We start from the raw sequence: 19,074 nt of genomic DNA on the forward strand, positions 1-19,074 counted from the left end.
TGCTGCATGCCCCCTTCCCTTCAAGTGGCACCTGTACACAAGAATAGTGAAGTCATTTTTATAGCCTTTTATTAGTGTGTAAGCACATCCATGGTGCATATAAAACTGTAACAGTTGACTTAATTTGAACAAATGATATTTTTCAGTAAGTGATTAAAAAGGCACTTCCACCTTGTGAATTGTGCATCAGGGGTGTAGTAACCAGGAGAAAACCCTATATTAATTGAATACTCAAAACAAAATGAAAGTTTAAAAAAGATTAACTGACCAATGCCTTTTTTTTCCCCTGCAACAATCTCACAAATCCTCTGTAGACTGTTAAAAATCCCCACCTTTTCAAATATGCTTCATGGTATGAAGAGTTTTGGAGTACTTTTAGTGTCAATCTATACATTGGAGACAAGGCAGTTGTGCTTTTATCTGTCAGAGGAGTGGGTGTATGTGACCTTGACACTAAGAGTAGACTTATACAGTGCTAAATATCATCCTCCCTCCCCCCCCTTGCTGCAGTGCAATTTTTGAAGCGTGTTTATTCACTGGCTTTTGTTCCATTGAAATCTGCATCTCTTGCATCCATTTCATTATCGATTCCATCTGTTGCATTCTCAATTACTCTTCTGCCTCCAGATCTACGGGGTGGGGCAAAAGATGTTGGCTCATTTCCCCTCCTGCAGTAAGAGGGGAGAAAAATAGAAAAAGAAAATCAGGTGCTTGGTCATTTGGAATCCTCACAAATAAGTAGAATTTTGTAACAGGACCTGTGGGGCTGGTGGTTCTAAATGCAGAAAAGCCAAGAGCTGTGGGCCTCTAATTCCACTTTCTGTCCTGTAACTTGTAATTTGTGAACAGGTTGAGACTTCAATTGCTTGGAAATTAGATTGGTTTCTTGTTCTTGTGCTTGTGTCTTTTTCCTCCTCTAAACATCAGCCCCAAATCACCCCCACTCTTCCCCTCATTTCATTGTTTTCCCCTAAGAGAACTGCAACTGAAGGTACTTGAAAGGAGTGAAGAAGGGAGTGCTCACACACCACAGCAGAGGAGTGTCCCTCCTGTCCCTCTGGAGGAGCAAGCAGGCAAAGCAATTTGTACAGAATTTCTGGCCCCAGTTCCTGCAGGGCCTGGGGCAGTGCTCTGGATGGCAGCAGACATTTCTGAGCCCACAGTGCACAGGCTGCACTGGTCAGAGCACCACAGGTGCTGTGACAGGAGTGACACCCAGGCTCTCAGTCACTCCAATCTTTCCCAGCAGAGAGAGGAAACAGTCATTGCTTTGGAACTGTTGTAACCCAGGGACTGATGCTTAGCAGTGCAAGTGTCCTACAGGAAATGCTTTTCCCACTTTATCCCCTTTTCCTCTCCCATCTCCCTCCCATCCCCATATATTTCACAGGCACATCCCAAGGCAGGGACACTTTGGTCCTCAAGGTTAATTTTTGGGGAGGTGTGAGCAAGTGAGACAGACAATGGGTTTGTCCCATGGCCTCCATTGCTAATGTGCTGTAAAGCATTTCAGTTTTGTGACATGGCCTCTCACTTGCCCCTCATTAAGCAAACCTTTGTAAAGGCTTGAGACCACAGATATAAGCAATAAAATAAATTCATGATTACTGGATATTGTGCCAAAAATACTAATTTGGTGTTAAGTAGATCCGAGACTGCACTTTTGGGTACAGCAATCATGCCTAAATATTTAAAGGCTTGTCTTGTCCTTGCAGAAGACTAAGCCAGTGCCCTTTCTGAAGCAGCTATTCAAGTCCAAAGTTCCCATATGAGGGAAGAGGGTAGGAACATTGGTTGGACTAACTTAGTTCAGAGGCATGAATCTGCATTTCCAAGATGGAAATGTGACATGTAGTCTGTTTTCCATAATTCTGCCATAAAACTTACTTCAGTGTGAGCAGGCAATTAGCTAGCTAATAAAGCTTCGTGTAAGACCTGCTGGTAATTAACCATGGTTGTGTTCTGGTGCTGATGGCATGTGTTGAGCACAGGGGTGTATCATTTCTGTCCTGGTGTGTGCTTGGCACGGTCTAACAGCACAGTCTCTTATTTTACAGCACCAGAGATTTGTCATTATTTAGCAAATAGGTTCTAATTAGGTTAATAGATTTGTTAATTCTTGTTAATAAAGGAAGAGGTCTCCACCCCCTTGGACTTGTTTTGTCTGTGGACTTGGTTACCCACAAGTCATTTGTGCTTCAGTAATTCACTGAAGTGCTGTGAGAGAACATGGGACTGGAGGGAATGACAGCAAGAGTCTCACCAAATTATGCACTACAGTTATGGCTACAAAGTGAACTCTTTATCATATACTAACTACTTATTAAACTGTTGCAGTATGCATAAACTTACCAGTTCTTTAAACTGGTATTGGCCCTGTGGATAAACCATTTTGTTTATATCTGTTCCTCTTCAAGAAGTTTATGTGTTTGATAACATTCAGGTGGTCATTGGTATTAGTACCTTTAGAACAGTGTGTGTATCTGGGATGAGCCTTCAGCACCAGTGTTTGCTCAGCACCTCTGTATTTAGTCTGCCTTTGAACTGGTGCTGCTGGAGTGGTGCTTGAGTAACAGTCTGACTGGAAATATTAGGCTGACTAAAAGGCACATGCAAGGACAAGACATCATCTTTAAATATTTGTGTATTCATAGCAAAATCCAGCATATGTAAAATAGAAAGTATACAAATATTACAAGGCAATAGCTCTTTATTTTTTGCAGTGCAGGTATTATTCCTGTGTCCAAAGAATGTGCTAATAAGTATAACATAATGCTGTGCTAGGTTACAGTGTCAGCTTTAATGTCTGTGTCCGTGCTCTGTGTTTTAATACAGTAAACAAGCAATTCAATGTCTGTAAAACAGCTCTAAAGGCCTCAGTAATAACTCTCTGTAAGCAATACAGGCACAGAGTGCTATGTAATGAAAGGCAAGGCTTTCTCTTTTGTCTGTGATTGTGTGGTGTGTGATAAATCACATGCAAGTACGGTCTTCCCAAATCTCAGGTGCATTAGATGGGCTCTTACCTTAGGTCAGCATTACAGTAGGCACAAGAAATACTGTGAAATTCTAATGACATGCTGTGACACTCCATATTCATTAGTCCTTTTAATCAATTTTACTAATCAATGGTGTATTTTATTTGAAAAAAACTTACTTTTCATGGCAGTGCACAAAGATGATGTGCAAAAAAACCATTCATGCAAAAAGAATCAGAGTACTTGCTTAGGTACTCTGGTGGTAGAGCTTGTGAGAATGCAACGTTGGTAAGTCTATGTCAGTACATAACCTACTTGTAAGAAAGATGTATCACTGATGAACAGCTGATGGTAGCTAAATTATTGTAATATTTGTCTTTTTTGATAAAACAGATTAATGCCAAGATATCCAAGCCTTCACAGTTTGCAGAAACCTCACATAATTTTAACCAGGGCCAAAGAAAATGGAAATTTGTGCAATACAAGCTAGCTGCAAAGTTGAAGGCATGGTACCTGCTTAGTCATGCGAAGGTTCCTGTGTCCCTCTGAAACAGAGATAAAGAGTCCTGGGCAGTTAAACTAGGCACATGGTCATGATCAGAGGTAGGTAATTACTTTTAAATAATTAAACAAAGTACATTACAGCCAATTACATTACATTTAGATAAAACAAAAATGAGCTATATAGTGTTCTATGTAAAAGGGCTGGACACAGCCACTGCTTCATAAAGCAGCCAGGAGCATGTAACTACCCAAGGTGGTGCTAGTGGAAAAGGCTGCTACATCCATAACCCTTCACTTGGAAGGGAATCCACATCCAGGAACACTGAAGCACGTTACTGGTAAGTAGTCTGGCAAACTACTTTGAGAACACAGGTAGCCAGGTTCTTGTGTTTCATCTGATGTACTATTGGTCTTAGGTAGAAGGCAAAATTTTATCGTGTAGTGATGCAGATAGAGCAATTTCTTTATAACTCAAGTCAGCCTCTATTTCAGTGAGCTCATGTTTTCAAACTCAGTGAGTGCAGAACTCAGGGATGTAGCTGACTGATCACAGCTTTATCTTTTTGTCATGTAATTTTAACAAGAAAATGCAAAGGGACGTATTAATCTTTTCCTTGGTCTGATGACACTGAACCCCATAGTGGTGAAGTCCAAAGAGACTTTGGAATAAGAATAATTTAATGTGCTTTGCTTTTTACTGCCTGTGATGTCGAAGACTGTTCACAGTCATTATGTGTGAGTTGTGCATGTGTGAAAGTGTGAAAAGCACAAGCATTTCTACACTTTTGTGACTGCTTCTGTACAAATAGATACAGCCATTATATAAGGGGTGTTTTCAAAAGCAACCAAGCCTAATTCTTTTCCAATTGAAGCCAAAAGGATTTTGATTAGAGCAGAGTAAGGCCTGTGCCATGTTATCACAGTTCATCTCAGCTGAAATCCTGATGCTGCTGCAGTCTATGAAATGCACTCCACTCCTGACTTGGGCCTTTTGTTCTGAGTGCCAAGCTAGCACAAGGAGTGAGTAACTTTGCAGCATTAGCAGTGCCTGTTCCTCACCTCACAGATTTTTTTCCCACTTTTGTAGTTCAGCTCTAAATGTCAAGGCTCTCAGTGAGTGGGAAGGGCTATCCCAAACAAAGGTACTCTACCTGAGCTTGCTCTTTAGTGCTGCAACCTCCCTGCCCAGGGCTTCATTGCTCTCATTGGCTTCGTCCAGCTCCCTCTGCAGCTTCCTGCGGTTGGCGTTGATGCGCTGGGACTCCTCCTCAGCCTCCTCCAGCTGCCTTTTCAGCTGCTTGAGCCGTACGTTGCCCTTCTCGGCCTAAAGGGAGATTTCAGAGTAATGCTTTAATTTGTAATACTTTATATTCCTTGTTTTAATTTCATGCTTCCATTGGGAGTTGTACTGAAGCATGACCCAAATCAAAGATGGAAGCTTATAGCCTGAAAATAACTTGGCTTTGTGGGAGTTCATTTTGCTGATAGCTACTGTATTCAGACACAACCTCATTGTTTCTTTCTCTGCATAGTCCTGCCTCTGATTTTCTGGCTTGCAGATGGATTTGCATTAGTGAAAGCTAAAATTTTAATGTAAAATATGTTCAGCCTCTCTATTCATGTTGCACCAAGAGTGTTGTGCACAGTCCTGTTTGCTGTGCAGTCAGACCGTTGTATCTGGCTGATTACAAGGACTGTGCTTTGGCACTTGATGTAGCATGGAAGAATTATATTGTCCCATCTTTTAGTAATGGACTGTATGGCTCTCCCAGCATAGAATCCAAGCACACAGTCTGCTTTCCAGAAGGGCATTTGCCTGAGGCACAACATGGAATCTTCCTTTCTTAGGGCAAAACCTAAAACCTCCTGTGCCCTTGTGACATGGTCTGTACCTGATCTTTGTACTGCTCTGCTTGCTTCCTCTCGTCCTCCACCTGCAGCAGTGCATCCTTCAGCTTCTTGTCCTTCTGGCGCATCGTCTTGGCCACTGTCTGCTTGTCTCTGCAATGATAGGGCAGTGTTTGGTGATGTGGAAGCTCTGTACTCTCCACCTGCCTTGGCCTTGTGGTTCATGAAATCAGCACCAAGGGCCCCTGTGTTAAAGGTCCTACTGAATTTAACAGGTGAATTTGAATTCTAAGGAAAATTTTAAGGCATATTCTTCTGAGCAAAACAAAACCAAATATATGTCTCTGCTGTATGCTAGAGGTGCTCCAGGAGATGTGTTCTGAAACACAGGGTGATTTCCTGAAGGAATAATCCAACAAGTGGCACAATTTGTTATGGCAATTAATCTACCAGAGTCATAGGGCAGTTACTCTAAAATGTAGGGGAGCAGATCCTTGCCTATGGTACCAGAAGAACTTTTCAGCAATAAAATGGATCTTAATCAGAAACTGTAGCAACTCCAGTTACTTGCCATATGTCTCAGAAATGTTAAGTGAGAGACTTTACCAAGTTTAGTGGCACTGAGAGCCTGCTGACACAAATCCTGCTTGCCTTTGTTTATTTTCTCTCTGGAGACCAGTACCTGGCTTCCTGTTCCAATTGCTCTTCGAGAGAAGAAATTTTGGCCTCCAGAGCAGCAATTGTGGCTTTGAATTTGTTCTTCACAGCTCCCTCCATCTCCTGCAGCTTGCTCTTTAGCTCTTTGTTCTGCCTCTCCAGTTGCTGCCGAGCGTTTTCGTTCTTCTGTGCAGTTGAGCGCTCTGTTGCCAGCTCATTGTTCAGCTGCTCTGCCTGCAAGGAGGAAAAGGATGCTCTCACAAGTGCTGCATGCTTTCAGAAAAATGACAGGTGGCAATTTGGGAAGGCAGTGCTTCAGATACTGAGAACCACAAGCAGCTTTTGCTGGAATATGAACAGAACTGTGTGCTGGAATGAGCTGTACCTGCTGTACTGCTTTCCTCATGCGGTCATTCATTGCCTCTATGTTGCCTTGCTCCTCTTCCAGCTCTTCCTCCAGCTGAGCAATTCTTGCCTCCAGGCGCCGTTTCTCATCCTGAAGGCTTGTCCTGGAAATGTAAATTTGAAAAGTGAGTAGTTCTGGCTCTGACCATATGTTATGATTGTATTATGAACTGCCAATAATTCAGAACAGAACTAGATATTTCAATGGAAGTAGTCGTATGTGTGCATGTTGTCTTGTCAAGGGCAGATGGCTGTTGGGAACAGAGCAAAACTTCTCTTGGCAGCATTAATAGCACATTCAGAGCCTTGTGTGTAATTTGATGTGTTCCTACCTTCCAGAGGCAGCGCTTGCAAGTTCCTCTGCCATCTCATCTTTCTCCTGGTCTGCTTGTTTGCGAGCTCTTTCTGTAGCAGCCAGGTCCTAGAGAAATGGAAAAAGCAGCATAGTAAGGAAATGAGTAAATGTTCAAGTAGTTATAGCATGATTCAGAGGACTGTAAATTTTCTAAAGCTGGTATGAGATGGATTGTCTTTTTAACAGAATAAATTCTTGTCATGTCATAAATCCTAGGGAAGTACCATGAAATGCACTTTATCCAGCCTGTCAGCGGGTTTCTGTTTTATTTGTTTTAGTCACAAGATGGCCATTTAATACAGGTAGGAATAATAGCACTAAGCCCTCAAGAATTTACTGCTATTGAAAACAATTTGTGTTGGATCATACAGTTCATTTCCCTTTAAGGCTGGGGATCTGTACCTTCTTCCAAGGTGATTTTTTTCAGCTCAGTCTGGCTGTGCTCAGATGTAGATCCAACAGCTTTAGTGGAGTGTGTGGAACACATGGAACTTGTTACAAGTTCGGTCCCTAAGACCTGTTAGATTGCTTCACTGCCAGTTCTGTTTTGCTACTGAAGGCCATGTGTAATCTCCTTAATTCTGCTGTAGGTTTCCCACTTTACCTCCTGAAGCTGCAGGAGTTCTGCTTCCAGACTCTTTGCTTTCTTCTCATTTTCTCTGGCTGTAGAAAATATTTCTTCTCTGGCAGCCCGTGCATCATCCAGCTCTCGTTGGTAGTCCTTCATCTGAGCCTTGTTGAAAAGAATAACAAATTTGTTACAATTTCAGTTGAAAGAAATGTGGATGGAACAGAACACATACACAGTTACATTGTCATAATGCTGCTGAAGTTATTTTTTTGTAGAGATCTGTTAGCACATGTTGGAAAGATCTGAAATGCTTTTCCAAGGAGGGCAATGCTGCCACTTGAACACTGCATCTTTTGTAATGCCTATGGTCCTCTGAATATTTGAGTACATGTAGAGTCTTAATGTTTCTGATTAAGAAAATTTTTGTTGTTTAGTTGTTAGCATGTGACAGAACAGTTGATATGGAGGTTTAAAATATAAACAGGAACATGATAATTCAGAGACAACCTGATTTCTGAACAGTCTTTTATGCTCAAGAGTCAAGTGTTAGAGCCCAGATTGAAGCCTTGTAATAGATTTTATCTTACACTCCTTTCTTTTCACGTGAATCTTTGTTTTCCTCCATATGGGTAAGTCAGAAGCATGAAATTCAAGATTTTAATCATTTGCCCTGTGAATTTTTCCACTGTCATTCAAACTGAGCATTCAAATACTGACATTTGAATGTGGCAGTCTAGTTAAAATTCCCCTTCTGACCAATCATCTGTAATGGGCATCAAGCTCACAGATGTCACCCAACTTCTGTATTGTGGCTGTATAAGACACAGCAGTGGCAAAAACTGTCTTTTTGGGGTTACTTACCTGTAATTTGCGAAGCTGTTTGATGGCTTCTTCCCGACCTTTGTTGGCAGAGTCAGCCTGGCTCTCCAGGTCTTTAACATCCATCTCCAGCTTCTTCTTGGCAGCAGCTGCCAGGGCACGTTGCTTCCGCTCATCTTCCAGTTCAGTTTCATATTCATGGAGCTGATCATTAAGGAAAACAAGTTCAGTTTAGCAAAGTCCTTGGGGACTCTTAAACACTCTAAATAGTGGGTACAGACCCCATATCTCTGTTAACTGTGACTTCCCTGGCAGTTAAAACAGATTTCCATTTTGTCCCAAAATTAAAAGCTTTTGAAAGGACTCAGCAGTTTGGGTCCTGTATTCATGGAAATGTGTGTATTATAAGATGATGACTACAGCAGTTGTCCTTGCTGTCACAACACTTCTGTACGAATAAGTTTTATCCAATAAGTTTTATCCAAATAAGTTTTATCTCCAATGCTTTTGTATGCATCCAGTGTACCTTGGGGAAGGCAGATCTATTAGAAGTTGTCTTTATTCACTTGCACTGACAATACAGAGAATGTAGTTCTGACTGCCAGAAATAGTGATTCATATGTTTTATACTATATTGATTGTAAAGTTAAATAGCTACATTTGTTGGTAACTCTGCATCTGCTATTGAAAAAGGAACCCTCCCTGCCTTCTTTAGTACAATAACCCTTTTTTCCTTCTTTTTTTTTTTTTTTTTTTAATCACCATATGTTCAAGGCAACATAATGTTTTGGGTTTTTTTCATTATAGTTAGTGAAGTACTTTAATAATGGCACTAGGTTGGGGCCTTTCAACTGGCTTGGTTATATATTTAAGTTGGGAATGGTACCTGTCTGAGGAGTTGTCTTTTCTTCTCCTCATTCTGTTCATCTCTGGCTTGTAAATCTCTTTCAAACTGGCCTTTCAGAGCCTGCATGTTAACTTCCAACCTGAGTTTGGCATCCTCTGCAGCCTGTAGCTCATCCTCTAGCTCTTCTAATTGTGTCTTCATCTCTTCTACTTGCTGTTCCAGGGTCCGTTTAGATTTCTCCAATTCATGGACCTTTCAAGCAATGAGAATTTAATATATTTGTTATGACAAATAAGAATAATTCTAGTTATACACAGTACATCTGCAGTGTAGGCCACATTTGAAACTATCAGGTATGGACAATGAACCATCTAATTTACACTGAAAATGCTAAATTAGTTTCATTTTGTACTTGCAAAACTATCTTAAAATAATAAGATTCTCTTTATCCCAATCTTTCATTTTTCATCTAGTCAAATATCATAATTTAATTTATTTAGTATTAGAAGTAATATATATTTGTAATAAAAGAAGTGATTGACAATGCAGAAGTGGAAATTTGCTGCAGTTATGTAAGTAAATATAAGCCAGGTGGCAAAGTCAAATATAACTAATAAAATAAGATTTGCAGAGTTTACCATTTCAAAGAAGTGTAATAAACTAATACATTATTTAGAAATCAGTTAGATTCGTCTTCATGCTTGAAGTTATGTTAAAAATAAACATAGCCTACAGTTACTTTGCCAAGTCCCTTGAAAGTTTGGACACAAATGGAAAAACCTTTGAATTTTTTATGAAATATCTGATCTTGCTGAATGGATTTGTGTACTGCAGAGAATTTCCCACACTGGAAACAATTATATTTTCTTTTAGCTGCTATTTTAAGTTATTGTTGTGGAGATTGTTCTAAGGCCAAAACTTACATTCTTGCCAACATCATCTTTGGAGCTAACGAGATCTTCCATTTCAGCTTTCAACATTTTGTTTGTTCTCTCCAGTTCTTCTTTGGCTTCCAAAGCCTCTTCAAGTGCTCGAGCCAAGGACAGAGCCTTTGTTTCCTTTTCTCTAGCTTCAGCTTCTGCTCTGTCCCTTTCATCTGCATATTTTGAGGAGATGTTCTTCTCTTCAGCTAGCATCTGTGAAAAGGTAGTGTGAATACAGGAGGTCATTAATAACAGGCTTTTCTATTGCAGCTGTTTTGTCAGTTGTTAATGACAGAGAAAAATCTCTGGTTTTGATAAAGGCACATAAATACAAAATTAAACATTTCTTGTATAATTAAATTTTAGTTAATTTTTTTGTCCCCTTGTCCCAATAGACTTTCTGTGAGTTCCAGACAGGTGATAACACAGCAAGGGAGAATCTGAAGTCCATACCTGATCAAACTTCTTCTGTTTCTTCTCCAGGTTAGAGACCAGCTGACGCTGGTTGTCCAAGTCCACCACCAGGTCATCCAGCTCTTGCTGGAGTCTGTTCTTGGTTTTTTCCAGTTTGTCATAAGAAGCAGCCTTTTCCTCAAACTGTTGTGTGAGACTTTCAATTTCTTTCTGAAGTTTCTTTTTGCCTTCTTCCATGAACTCTACTGTGGTGGTAAATTCCTGTATCTTCTTCTTAGAGTCAGAGAGCTGAAATTTGAATTCAGAGGACAAATCTTTGTAGCTGTGACAACAAAACTTGGTAGACAGACAAAAGCTTGGCCAGGAGACAGCTAAGACCTGGAGCTTTCCTAGTCTGACCTGTGTGAAGTTGGTGGCAGTTACCCATCACCAGCCTCCATAAAATGAGGCAGAGCACAGACCTAGGATGCACATAGAGGCCTTGTGTGCAAGACTATGTGTGGAGCTACCTTGCATTTGTACCTGTCCTAGGGATGATATTTTAAAGGACAGGGGGACTGCTGCCTGCATTTTGGAGCACCACTGGTGCCATCTGGGCTAACAGCACAAATTCCCTGAAGGTCCGTGTGCTGTGCCAGGATAATTCTACAGATCCTCTGCAACTGCCAACACAGCTCTCAGTGATGGAGCTAATGATTTCATTATGGCACTGATACCTGTATTGTCAGTGTTGAAATATGTCTCTCCACGTTTTGTTTTGCTTCTGTTTCTTCATCCAACTGCTCCTGCAAGCTGTTCTTTTCATCCTCCAACTGGCGGAGCTTGGTGGACACATTGAGCTTCTGCCGCGTTTCTTCCTGAAGCAGCTCCTGCAGTCACCACAGCAATTGGCAAGACAGTCATTAGTTTAGGTCTTTTTATTGTGCACTTTATGAATCTTGTAGGTGAGCTGATCTTGGATGCAAGTTTACCTGTGTATCTTGTAGCTGAGATCCTAAGGCTGCAACATCTTTGGTCAACTTGATATTTTTGCTTTCTGCTTCATTGAGCAAACTGGTGACATTTTCAACCTCCACCTGTGAGATGCCACAGAGAATAAACTCAGTTATTTTGCAAAGCTTCAAAATCTTCCTTAAACTTTAGTTTCCTTGGGTTTGTCTGAAATCTTATCTAATGCCATTTTTTGCCTATTTACCATAGTATTTATTTTTCTATATCTAGTCATATTCATAAAGCAATAGTAGTATGTTGCTTTCAATGAACTGCAAAGGAGAATGGGGTTTTTTGGTGGATTTCCTTCCTCTTCCCAAGTTTGACAGAAGTTGGTGCACTTGATTATATTTTCTTATTTATCCACCAGCTTAAAATAATAAAGCAAAGCTTACTGCAGCTATGAGCAAGATGTAACAATAAGCTTGAGTAGTATATCTGGACATTGAACATCTACCAGAGAACTATTTAAAATGATCTTCAGTTATTTCTTAAACTGTAGCTAAGTGAGCATTCTCCTTTCATTGTCATCTTTAATGAGCACATGTGTTGAATAGCTATCTAATACATTTCCAAAAGCCACACACCTGTCAATCTTCCCCACCAGCCAGAAATGAACAAACAGAAAGAAACTGTCAGATCTGCATCATGGTCAGTGAATCAGTGATGGCATTACAGACTGCAGCACGTACAGAAGGGTGGTGAGACTAAAAGCTCCCAGTTTCATGAGATGGAGTAGTTTTTAGCATGTAGTAGTTTTTAGTTTTAATCAACACAATTAGTTGATTAATTGTGTGGTAATTGAGGTAGGAGTTTAAGGTGACAAAAAATGAGCATTTTGGCTGCAGGGCTATAATTCCTCTAGATAAACTGGGCTTCTCAGTCCCACGATGTCACAGCAAAGCATCAAACTCCTTCCTACCTGTAATTTATGGACTTTTTCATTGAGTTCTGTCCGAACACGCTCTCCCTCAGTGTATTTGGACTGTAAATCCTGCAGCTGTACTTCCAGCTTCTTCTTCTTGTGCTCCACATCTTGTTTGGCCTGATTCAGGCTCCTGACTTCATTAGCCAGATCAGCATTGTCTTTCTCCAGCGACTGTTTGGCCTTATCCAAGTTTGCTTTAGCCTACAAGCATGTGAAGAAGTGAATAAAAAAAGATGCTTTATAAGAGGAAATTGTGTTATCTAGGAGGTGGTTTTCAATGAGATGGATTTCTGTTTACCCGTTTAAATTGTTCCAGCTGGTCTGTGAGCTCTTCCACAGCCTGAGTGTGTTTTTGCCTCATCTCCTGGACCTGGGCTTCATGGGTTCGAGTCTCCTCCTCCAGGGCTCTCTTCAGCACTGTGACCTCCTGCTCACGCTTTGCTCTGGAAGGTGACACACATCAGTGGAGCAGCAGCAGCAAAGAGCATTCCAGCCCTATTGCAATGCCTGTAAACTGAGCTTGGGGACATCCCTTTTTGTCCTTTGTGCTACATATCCATACCTGAGCTCCTGCTGGGCGGCTGTGGTATCCAAAGTGTCCTCAAGCTCTGTCTTAAGAGCCTCCAGCTCTTCACCGAGGTCTCTCTTTTGCTTTTCTGCTTTGTTTCTTGCAGCTTTTTCAGACTCCAAGTCTTCCTGGAGATCAGAAATTACAGATTCCAATTCACGGATCTTCTTCAGGGCGTTGTTCTTGTGAGTAGTTTCATCTTCAAGCCTTTTTAAAAAAAGAACATTTCATTTTAGAAATTTAAAAAAGTAATAACAAACTATTTCACTTTGAGGAAGTCAGTATACACTGAAGATTTATAAGTTCTGTGCAAGAAAGTGCCAAAGAAAGGGAGACTGATGCAAAAAAGATCAGGCAGCTGTACTTCAGCTGGATGCAATGTCTGGAGATGCTAATCAGTTGATTCAGCAAGTTTTGGTGGAGTGTTTTCCCTCTTAAATTTATTTTAAAAATCCACAGAGATTCTGGAGTGGTTCGAGATCAGGCTCTTAATTAATTTTTGCCTATTGCCTATGAATTAGATTGTTACATTTCATCATACTTGACAGCACTGCCCTTGCCTATGGGAAGAGCAGTTTTCATTGATACCTGGAGGTAATTCAATAAAATAGATTATTTGTCTATGGAACAAGCAATAGCATAATTATTTTTCACAAAAGGACATTTGGAAAATGGGGAAGCACATGGAGGGGATGAACTGAGAGATGAGATTGATGGCTGCCCCTTCTCTGGGGAGGGGCAAGATAAGTTCCAGCCTGGGCTTTCCACCGTGTGCAGACCCAGGAGTGAGTACCTGGCCAGAGCAGCCTGCAGCTCCTCCTCCTTCTTGGCCAGTTGTGCCTTCAGGTCAGCAATTTGTGCCTGGAGCTCTGCAATCTGCTCATGCAGATCATTTGCCTCCCCTTCCAGCTTCCTCTTTGCTTTGTCCAGTTCTTGTCTGCTCTTCTCTTCCTTCTTCAGCCGCACTGGAAAAGGAGGGATTTTGGTCACCAGACTGTGGTAGTGCCAGGAGTCCTTAACCTGGTCTCAAACCCAGGCAACAAATGGTTCTGGTCTCCAGTGTGGCCATGCAATTAACTACAGGTCACTGTGTTTTTGGAGCAACATGTAATGCCTTATTTCTAGCCATCCTGAAGAATAATTTCTTTATCTTTCTCCAACATAAGCATTTTTTCCCCTCATTTTCTCTCTACTCTTTTATATATAAGGAATAAAAGATTTCTGTTGTTTGGCAGTGTGGAGATTTGGTGATTATCACCAAACTGGGTTCAGCATAAAAAATTTGGAAATACCCCACACAATTTTAAAAATGTCTCCAGATTGTTGAGGTTTTTTTGTTCTGTGCCAAGGAAAAAGAAGAAATTCTACAAACCCCAATAGACTATTGTTCATATTACCTTCAAGTTCAGAAATCATGGATTCATGTTTGTTCTTGAGCTTTGTAAGATTTTTGGCTTTTTCTTCTTCTTCTGCAAGATTTGTTGTTAGATCACTTATTCTTTCCTCAAGTTGTTTTCTTTCCTTAAGAAAAATAGAATATTTCTGTTAGCAAAAGTGTCTGTCATTGGTGATTATAAATCAACTCTTTGCCAACCAAAAATGTCGAAGAGAGTGTCCTTTTATGCTGTACTTCTTGAGATTGAAGTGATACATTTCAATTTTTCAGTTACAGACGAGCTATGGAGGGGTGTCTATGACTTTTATGTTCTCTAAGCTTCTGTTCTTAGAATCTTGGGCTCTCTCTGATGGCTGCTAAGTACAGGGCCAGCTTACAGGAGCAATCCCTTTTAAAAAGTACTGGAAGACATTCTTATTTTCCAATTTTAATCATGAAGTTTTATTGAAATTAGTTGAAAACCAAGACAATTATTTAGTCTGCTCTTGGATAGAAGATATGTCTTCCACTGATTGTGCATGACTGCTGTAAATATTTTGCTTGAAAATATTGTTGCTACAACAGAGTAGTTTTACACAATTTTGGATTGTTTAAATGGGCACAGAAAAATAATCAGAAATGCATTTGATACAGGCAGGACTGATGGTCTGGTGTAACTGTTTCTCTCAACTGTAAAGTTGAGAGAAAACCTTTTTCTCCACTAGAAAACCTTCTTTTCCATGAGATTAGATAGTCAAGAGTGTTCCTAGTGTTCTAGTGGAAAAGAAGGTTTTCTCTCAACTTCCACTGTTTTCAGAGTAAGAAAGTGGACCTAGAACCCACCTTGCTTAGCTTGTTATTCTGATCTTCCATTACCAGAATATCATCTTCCATTTTCTTTATCTTGCTATCTGCTGCTACTTTTTCAAGTTGCAGTTTCTGCCTTGCTTCCTCTTCTTGTTCCAGCTGTTCCTCAAGGTCCTTTAGGGGGGGAAAAGAAACCCACAAAACATGAATTCTAGAAATCAAATACTACTTCTACAGTTCTTAAAAAATGCTTAATGCTTATTACTGCATGTTGTAAACTGTGTTGTTTTTATAAAGAACTAGACAATCTGTAATACTTGACAACATAGCAGGAAAGATTTGTTAATGTTTTAGAGAAAATGTTAGGGTTGAGATGAGGAAGAAGAGTGCTCTGGAGGAAAGAGCATCAATTGATTGTCCTTCCTTCAGTAGCACAGACATGCATCCTACAGAGGGTTGATGCAGCAAGCACTGTCCTAGGATCTGAGGTTTTTCTGCCTCTGTTGTGTCCCACTGAGGTCCAAGCTACTGTTTGTATTTGTCACTTATCTCTCCTTACCAGCATTTGTTGTTGCATCTTTTTCTTCTCTGCCTGCAGCTGCTGGCTGCGTTCCTCCTCCTCCTCAATCCTGGCTTCCATCTCATGCAGGACCTCTTCCAGCTCTTGTTTCTTAGCAGCTAAACGGACTCTCATCTCCTCAGCCTCAGCATACAGCTCAGTTTCTGCCTGAAGCTTCTCTGCCAGGAGGTTCTTCTCTTCAACAAGCTGCACAAATAAAATGGAGAGGAAGTTAAACTTGGAGTGCAAGTTGGTTGTTTTCCTGGACATTGCTGGGGTACAGGCAGGCAGCTCCACCACACATTCTTGTGTGGATGTTGGGCCTTTACTGAAGGGACTGGGAGCTTGTCTGCACTGACCTTTTGCTCTGCACCATTGCTATGAAGACAATCACAAGTGCAAAGGAGAGAGATACCTTTATTATAACAGCTTCTAGACATGGTCAAAGAACAGCTAGTGGCTCAGAGCTGTAAATCACCTGTGAGTGTTTCTGTTCCAGCTCCTTCAATTCACTCTCTGCTTTTTGTTGTTTTTCCTTAGTTTTTTGTAACTCTTCATCCTTGGCCTGCATTTCTTCCTCTTGGCGGGTGACTTGCAGCAGTGGTTTCACCTGGAAATGGAAAGGTTTTTTAGAATGTTTCCTGTCAGTATTTGTGTTGCTGAGCATGGACTCAAGGACTGACTGGCACTAATGGTAGTGCTGTTATTGCTCAGGACTGGACAGATGCTGTCCAGCCAAGCTTGATGGGAACATCTTTAAAGCCCCAAGCCTTAGAAGTGTTGCTCTTGGCTGTCTCTATTTTAATTCCTGGGGCCTTGTGAGCACCTCTGCCTCTGATAGAGTCACTTTTGAAATGTGTCCAGGTTATTTTCATCCCTTGACAATGTACAAAAGTTACATCTGCATGGGAAGGCAATGTGCACACACAGCTGTGTGTTACTGCCTGTTTCTGGTTGCAGAGGAGATTGTTATCAATCCAAGTAGGAAAAGTTTTCTGAATCCAAACTGAAGGCCATTCTTGAGACACCCAAGCCTCTTTAATAGGAAAATAGACTTAATTTGCATGGGTTCCCAGCAGGAAGATGTTTAGTGTCCCAGTTAGGAATTCCAAGCTACTTGGTTCCCCATAGATACATCACTCTGGATGTTTGGAAAATTCCATTTTACTCGGTATTCTCATTATCCACCCCCGTGAAATTATTTCATGTTGTGGCAATTAAAAAAGTCTCCAAGCATGCAAATGAATTTCTGCCTTTTTATGAATTTCTGCCTAACTAGGTTGTTTTCTTCTCAAGTTAGAACCAGCTTTAATGTTAATGGTATTATAGAACTATCCAGGGTGTCTCTAACCCCAGATTCTGTGAAACTAATGAGGCTCTTGACACCAGCTGCAATGGGCTTTGGAACAAGGAGTGTGCCTGACAAAATGTATTTTGGTATCATGTGCATTTCTTTTGGAAAACTGAGGAGAAATAGCAGTCACTCACTTTAGTAAACAGTCTCCACCACTGCCAGTTCCTCAGCTTCAGGTAGGCAGCACAATTTCTTTGGATAACCTTCATTGCAGTCAACTGTTGCTGTCTCTTGGCAAAGGCTCTGTGATTAAAAACACAAAGCAAATTGGTTCAGTCTGAGAATAGAAGGTGTTTGCAAGGTACAAAGCAAACTCTGGCATGAGACTCTGCTGATGAGCAGAGATTGGGGATGGTTTGGGGAGTCTGGCACAAATTCTTCTGTCGCTTTAACAGTGCCTGTGCTTTCCTGAGGAAGGGTGATAACTGGTTAGCTGTCTGATATTTTATTTTAGTTTTTTGGCTGTTTGCATTCCATGGGGAGGCACAGATGTATAGATCTAGTAGTTCTGGGTGTGAACACCTTTCCAGAGTACACAGGCACTCGGATCTTGCACTGATTATCATTCTTGAGACATATTTCTTTGTCTGGCAATTTGAAAGCCTTGATAGTATGCAGATAAAAAAGGCATTATTGTTGATAGTTTTGTGGTGTACATTAACTCAGATCATGTTAGATAATCAATGCACCACACTAAAGCTGTGGAAGAAATTATGTTTTATAGATGCCAAGGGTGCTGCTACTTGTAGTGCATATGACTCCAGTAACAGCTTAGAATGCTCCTTTCCTGCTGGTAGATGTTTAAATGAGGGGTCATTGTCAGCTTATTGTACAGAGGGGTGTGAGCAGCCTCACAGTGTAACTGCTTCCCTGTCATTACACTGATCAGCCTTTTCCGAGCTGGAGGTGAAACCTTCATTGGCCACAAGTTCCAATGCAATGTAATAATGAAATGTCTCAGTAGCTTCAGTTTGTTCTATGGAACACTAAAGGCCCCTGCAGATTCCCTGCTGCAGAAAATATTCTATCTGTCAGCATATTTTCTTACTTTCTTGCTAGGTAGCCTCGGGACATAGCCTGGAAGGTGATAATAACATCTGTGATCTTCAGATCTCTTTCTTCTTCCAGGTGAGCCAGAACACCAGTTCTGAAGAAGATTTTACTCTGTCCAATTCTGTACAAGTTGGGATCAAGCTCTAGTGCTTTTATCTGCAGGAAAACAGGGATATTTTTAAACTCCAGTGCTGAGGTTTAGGGTACTAAAAATCACTTCTTGTTTCTGTTCAGTCTCAACGCTTTTATATAAAAAGCATAGGCCTGATTATAGTAGGATCAAAAATGCTTTCCTCACCATGAGTATGCAAGCCTGCTTCCCATCCATGAATCCTTTAGGAATGGCATTTGCAGCGAGAATTTCATATCTGCCAAAAGATGCTTATGTTAGGGAGGCTGAAACACACTGGGTGGTTTGGTACAGACAGACAGACAGACGGGTAAAGGCAGAGCTGGGGCTGAGGGCTCGTACCGCTGGCGGAACTCCTGGAAGACGATCCTGTTGGGGAATCCCTGGCGGCAGATGCGGATCCCTTCCAGGACACCATTGCAGCGCAGCTGCTCCAGCACTAAATGGGCATCCAGCTTGCCAGACTGAAAAGGGAACAGAAGGTATTTTTAACACAGATTTACAAAAGTGTTACCATCCATGTGTCTGTGTTTGAAGACATTGTTCAGCTGTGCCACGTGCAGCGAGCAGCTCGATAGGAGTAACATGGCAGGAATCTGAAAACCGAGCATCTGAAACTTACCCTTTTTTCATGATTTGGAACTTACCCTTTTTTCGTGATTTGGAATGATGCAGCGGACAAAGTTGGGGTTGGTGTTCCTTAGGGTGGTCATCAGTTTGGTCAGCTGCTCCTTGTAGAGCTGTCCAACGGTACGGAACATGCCTTTCTTGGTTTTTGAGGCACTGGGGAGTGAGCTTTCACTACTCATCTTGGCCATTTGGTCCAGCCCAACAATGCGGTCCACTGAAATAGAAAAAGAAGAATGGAACAGTTTAAATAAACTCTCCTTGCCTCACATCACACTCGTCACTGCCATGGTTACACTGCAGCTTGCCAAAGAGGACAGGTATATTTTTTATGCAATAGAAGCATTCTGACAAATGTACTA

At 41.1% G+C, this 19,074-nt stretch overlaps 1 protein-coding gene across 3 annotated transcripts in view; it reads right to left on the reverse strand.

Moving 5' to 3' along the window:
- Window positions 1-69: 69 nt before the first annotated feature.
- The window catches only part of MYH11 (myosin heavy chain 11), a 54,360-nt gene continuing 35,355 nt past the window's right edge, over window positions 70-19,074 (reverse strand). For 2 of the 3 annotated variants that reach the window (XM_058815951.1, XM_058815950.1), the window contains 26 exons: window positions 18,733-18,929; window positions 18,428-18,549; window positions 18,254-18,323; window positions 17,951-18,111; window positions 17,037-17,145; window positions 16,027-16,158; window positions 15,549-15,755; window positions 15,026-15,163; window positions 14,205-14,328; window positions 13,601-13,772; window positions 12,802-13,014; window positions 12,538-12,682; window positions 12,234-12,440; window positions 11,293-11,397; window positions 11,038-11,190; window positions 10,361-10,609; window positions 9,908-10,120; window positions 9,024-9,236; window positions 8,180-8,341; window positions 7,352-7,480; window positions 6,725-6,813; window positions 6,373-6,496; window positions 6,013-6,221; window positions 5,375-5,483; window positions 4,634-4,806; window positions 70-668 (listed from right to left, as the gene is read on the reverse strand). In XM_058815951.1, the coding sequence (XP_058671934.1) occupies window positions 530-668; window positions 4,634-4,806; window positions 5,375-5,483; window positions 6,013-6,221; window positions 6,373-6,496; window positions 6,725-6,813; window positions 7,352-7,480; window positions 8,180-8,341; window positions 9,024-9,236; window positions 9,908-10,120; window positions 10,361-10,609; window positions 11,038-11,190; window positions 11,293-11,397; window positions 12,234-12,440; window positions 12,538-12,682; window positions 12,802-13,014; window positions 13,601-13,772; window positions 14,205-14,328; window positions 15,026-15,163; window positions 15,549-15,755; window positions 16,027-16,158; window positions 17,037-17,145; window positions 17,951-18,111; window positions 18,254-18,323; window positions 18,428-18,549; window positions 18,733-18,929 (4,064 nt within the window). In that variant the 3' untranslated portion in view covers window positions 70-529. Of the gene's footprint in view, window positions 669-3,491; window positions 3,524-4,633; window positions 4,807-5,374; window positions 5,484-6,012; window positions 6,222-6,372; window positions 6,497-6,724; window positions 6,814-7,351; window positions 7,481-8,179; window positions 8,342-9,023; window positions 9,237-9,907; window positions 10,121-10,360; window positions 10,610-11,037; window positions 11,191-11,292; window positions 11,398-12,233; window positions 12,441-12,537; window positions 12,683-12,801; window positions 13,015-13,600; window positions 13,773-14,204; window positions 14,329-15,025; window positions 15,164-15,548; window positions 15,756-16,026; window positions 16,159-17,036; window positions 17,146-17,950; window positions 18,112-18,253; window positions 18,324-18,427; window positions 18,550-18,732; window positions 18,930-19,074 lie in introns of all 3 variants that reach the window. The other variant, XM_058815952.1, reaches the window with a different exon arrangement.

Source organism: Ammospiza caudacuta, chromosome 17 (genome assembly GCF_027887145.1).
Source record: "Ammospiza caudacuta isolate bAmmCau1 chromosome 17, bAmmCau1.pri, whole genome shotgun sequence".
In the NCBI taxonomy this organism is placed as follows: domain Eukaryota; kingdom Metazoa; phylum Chordata; class Aves; order Passeriformes; family Passerellidae; genus Ammospiza; species Ammospiza caudacuta.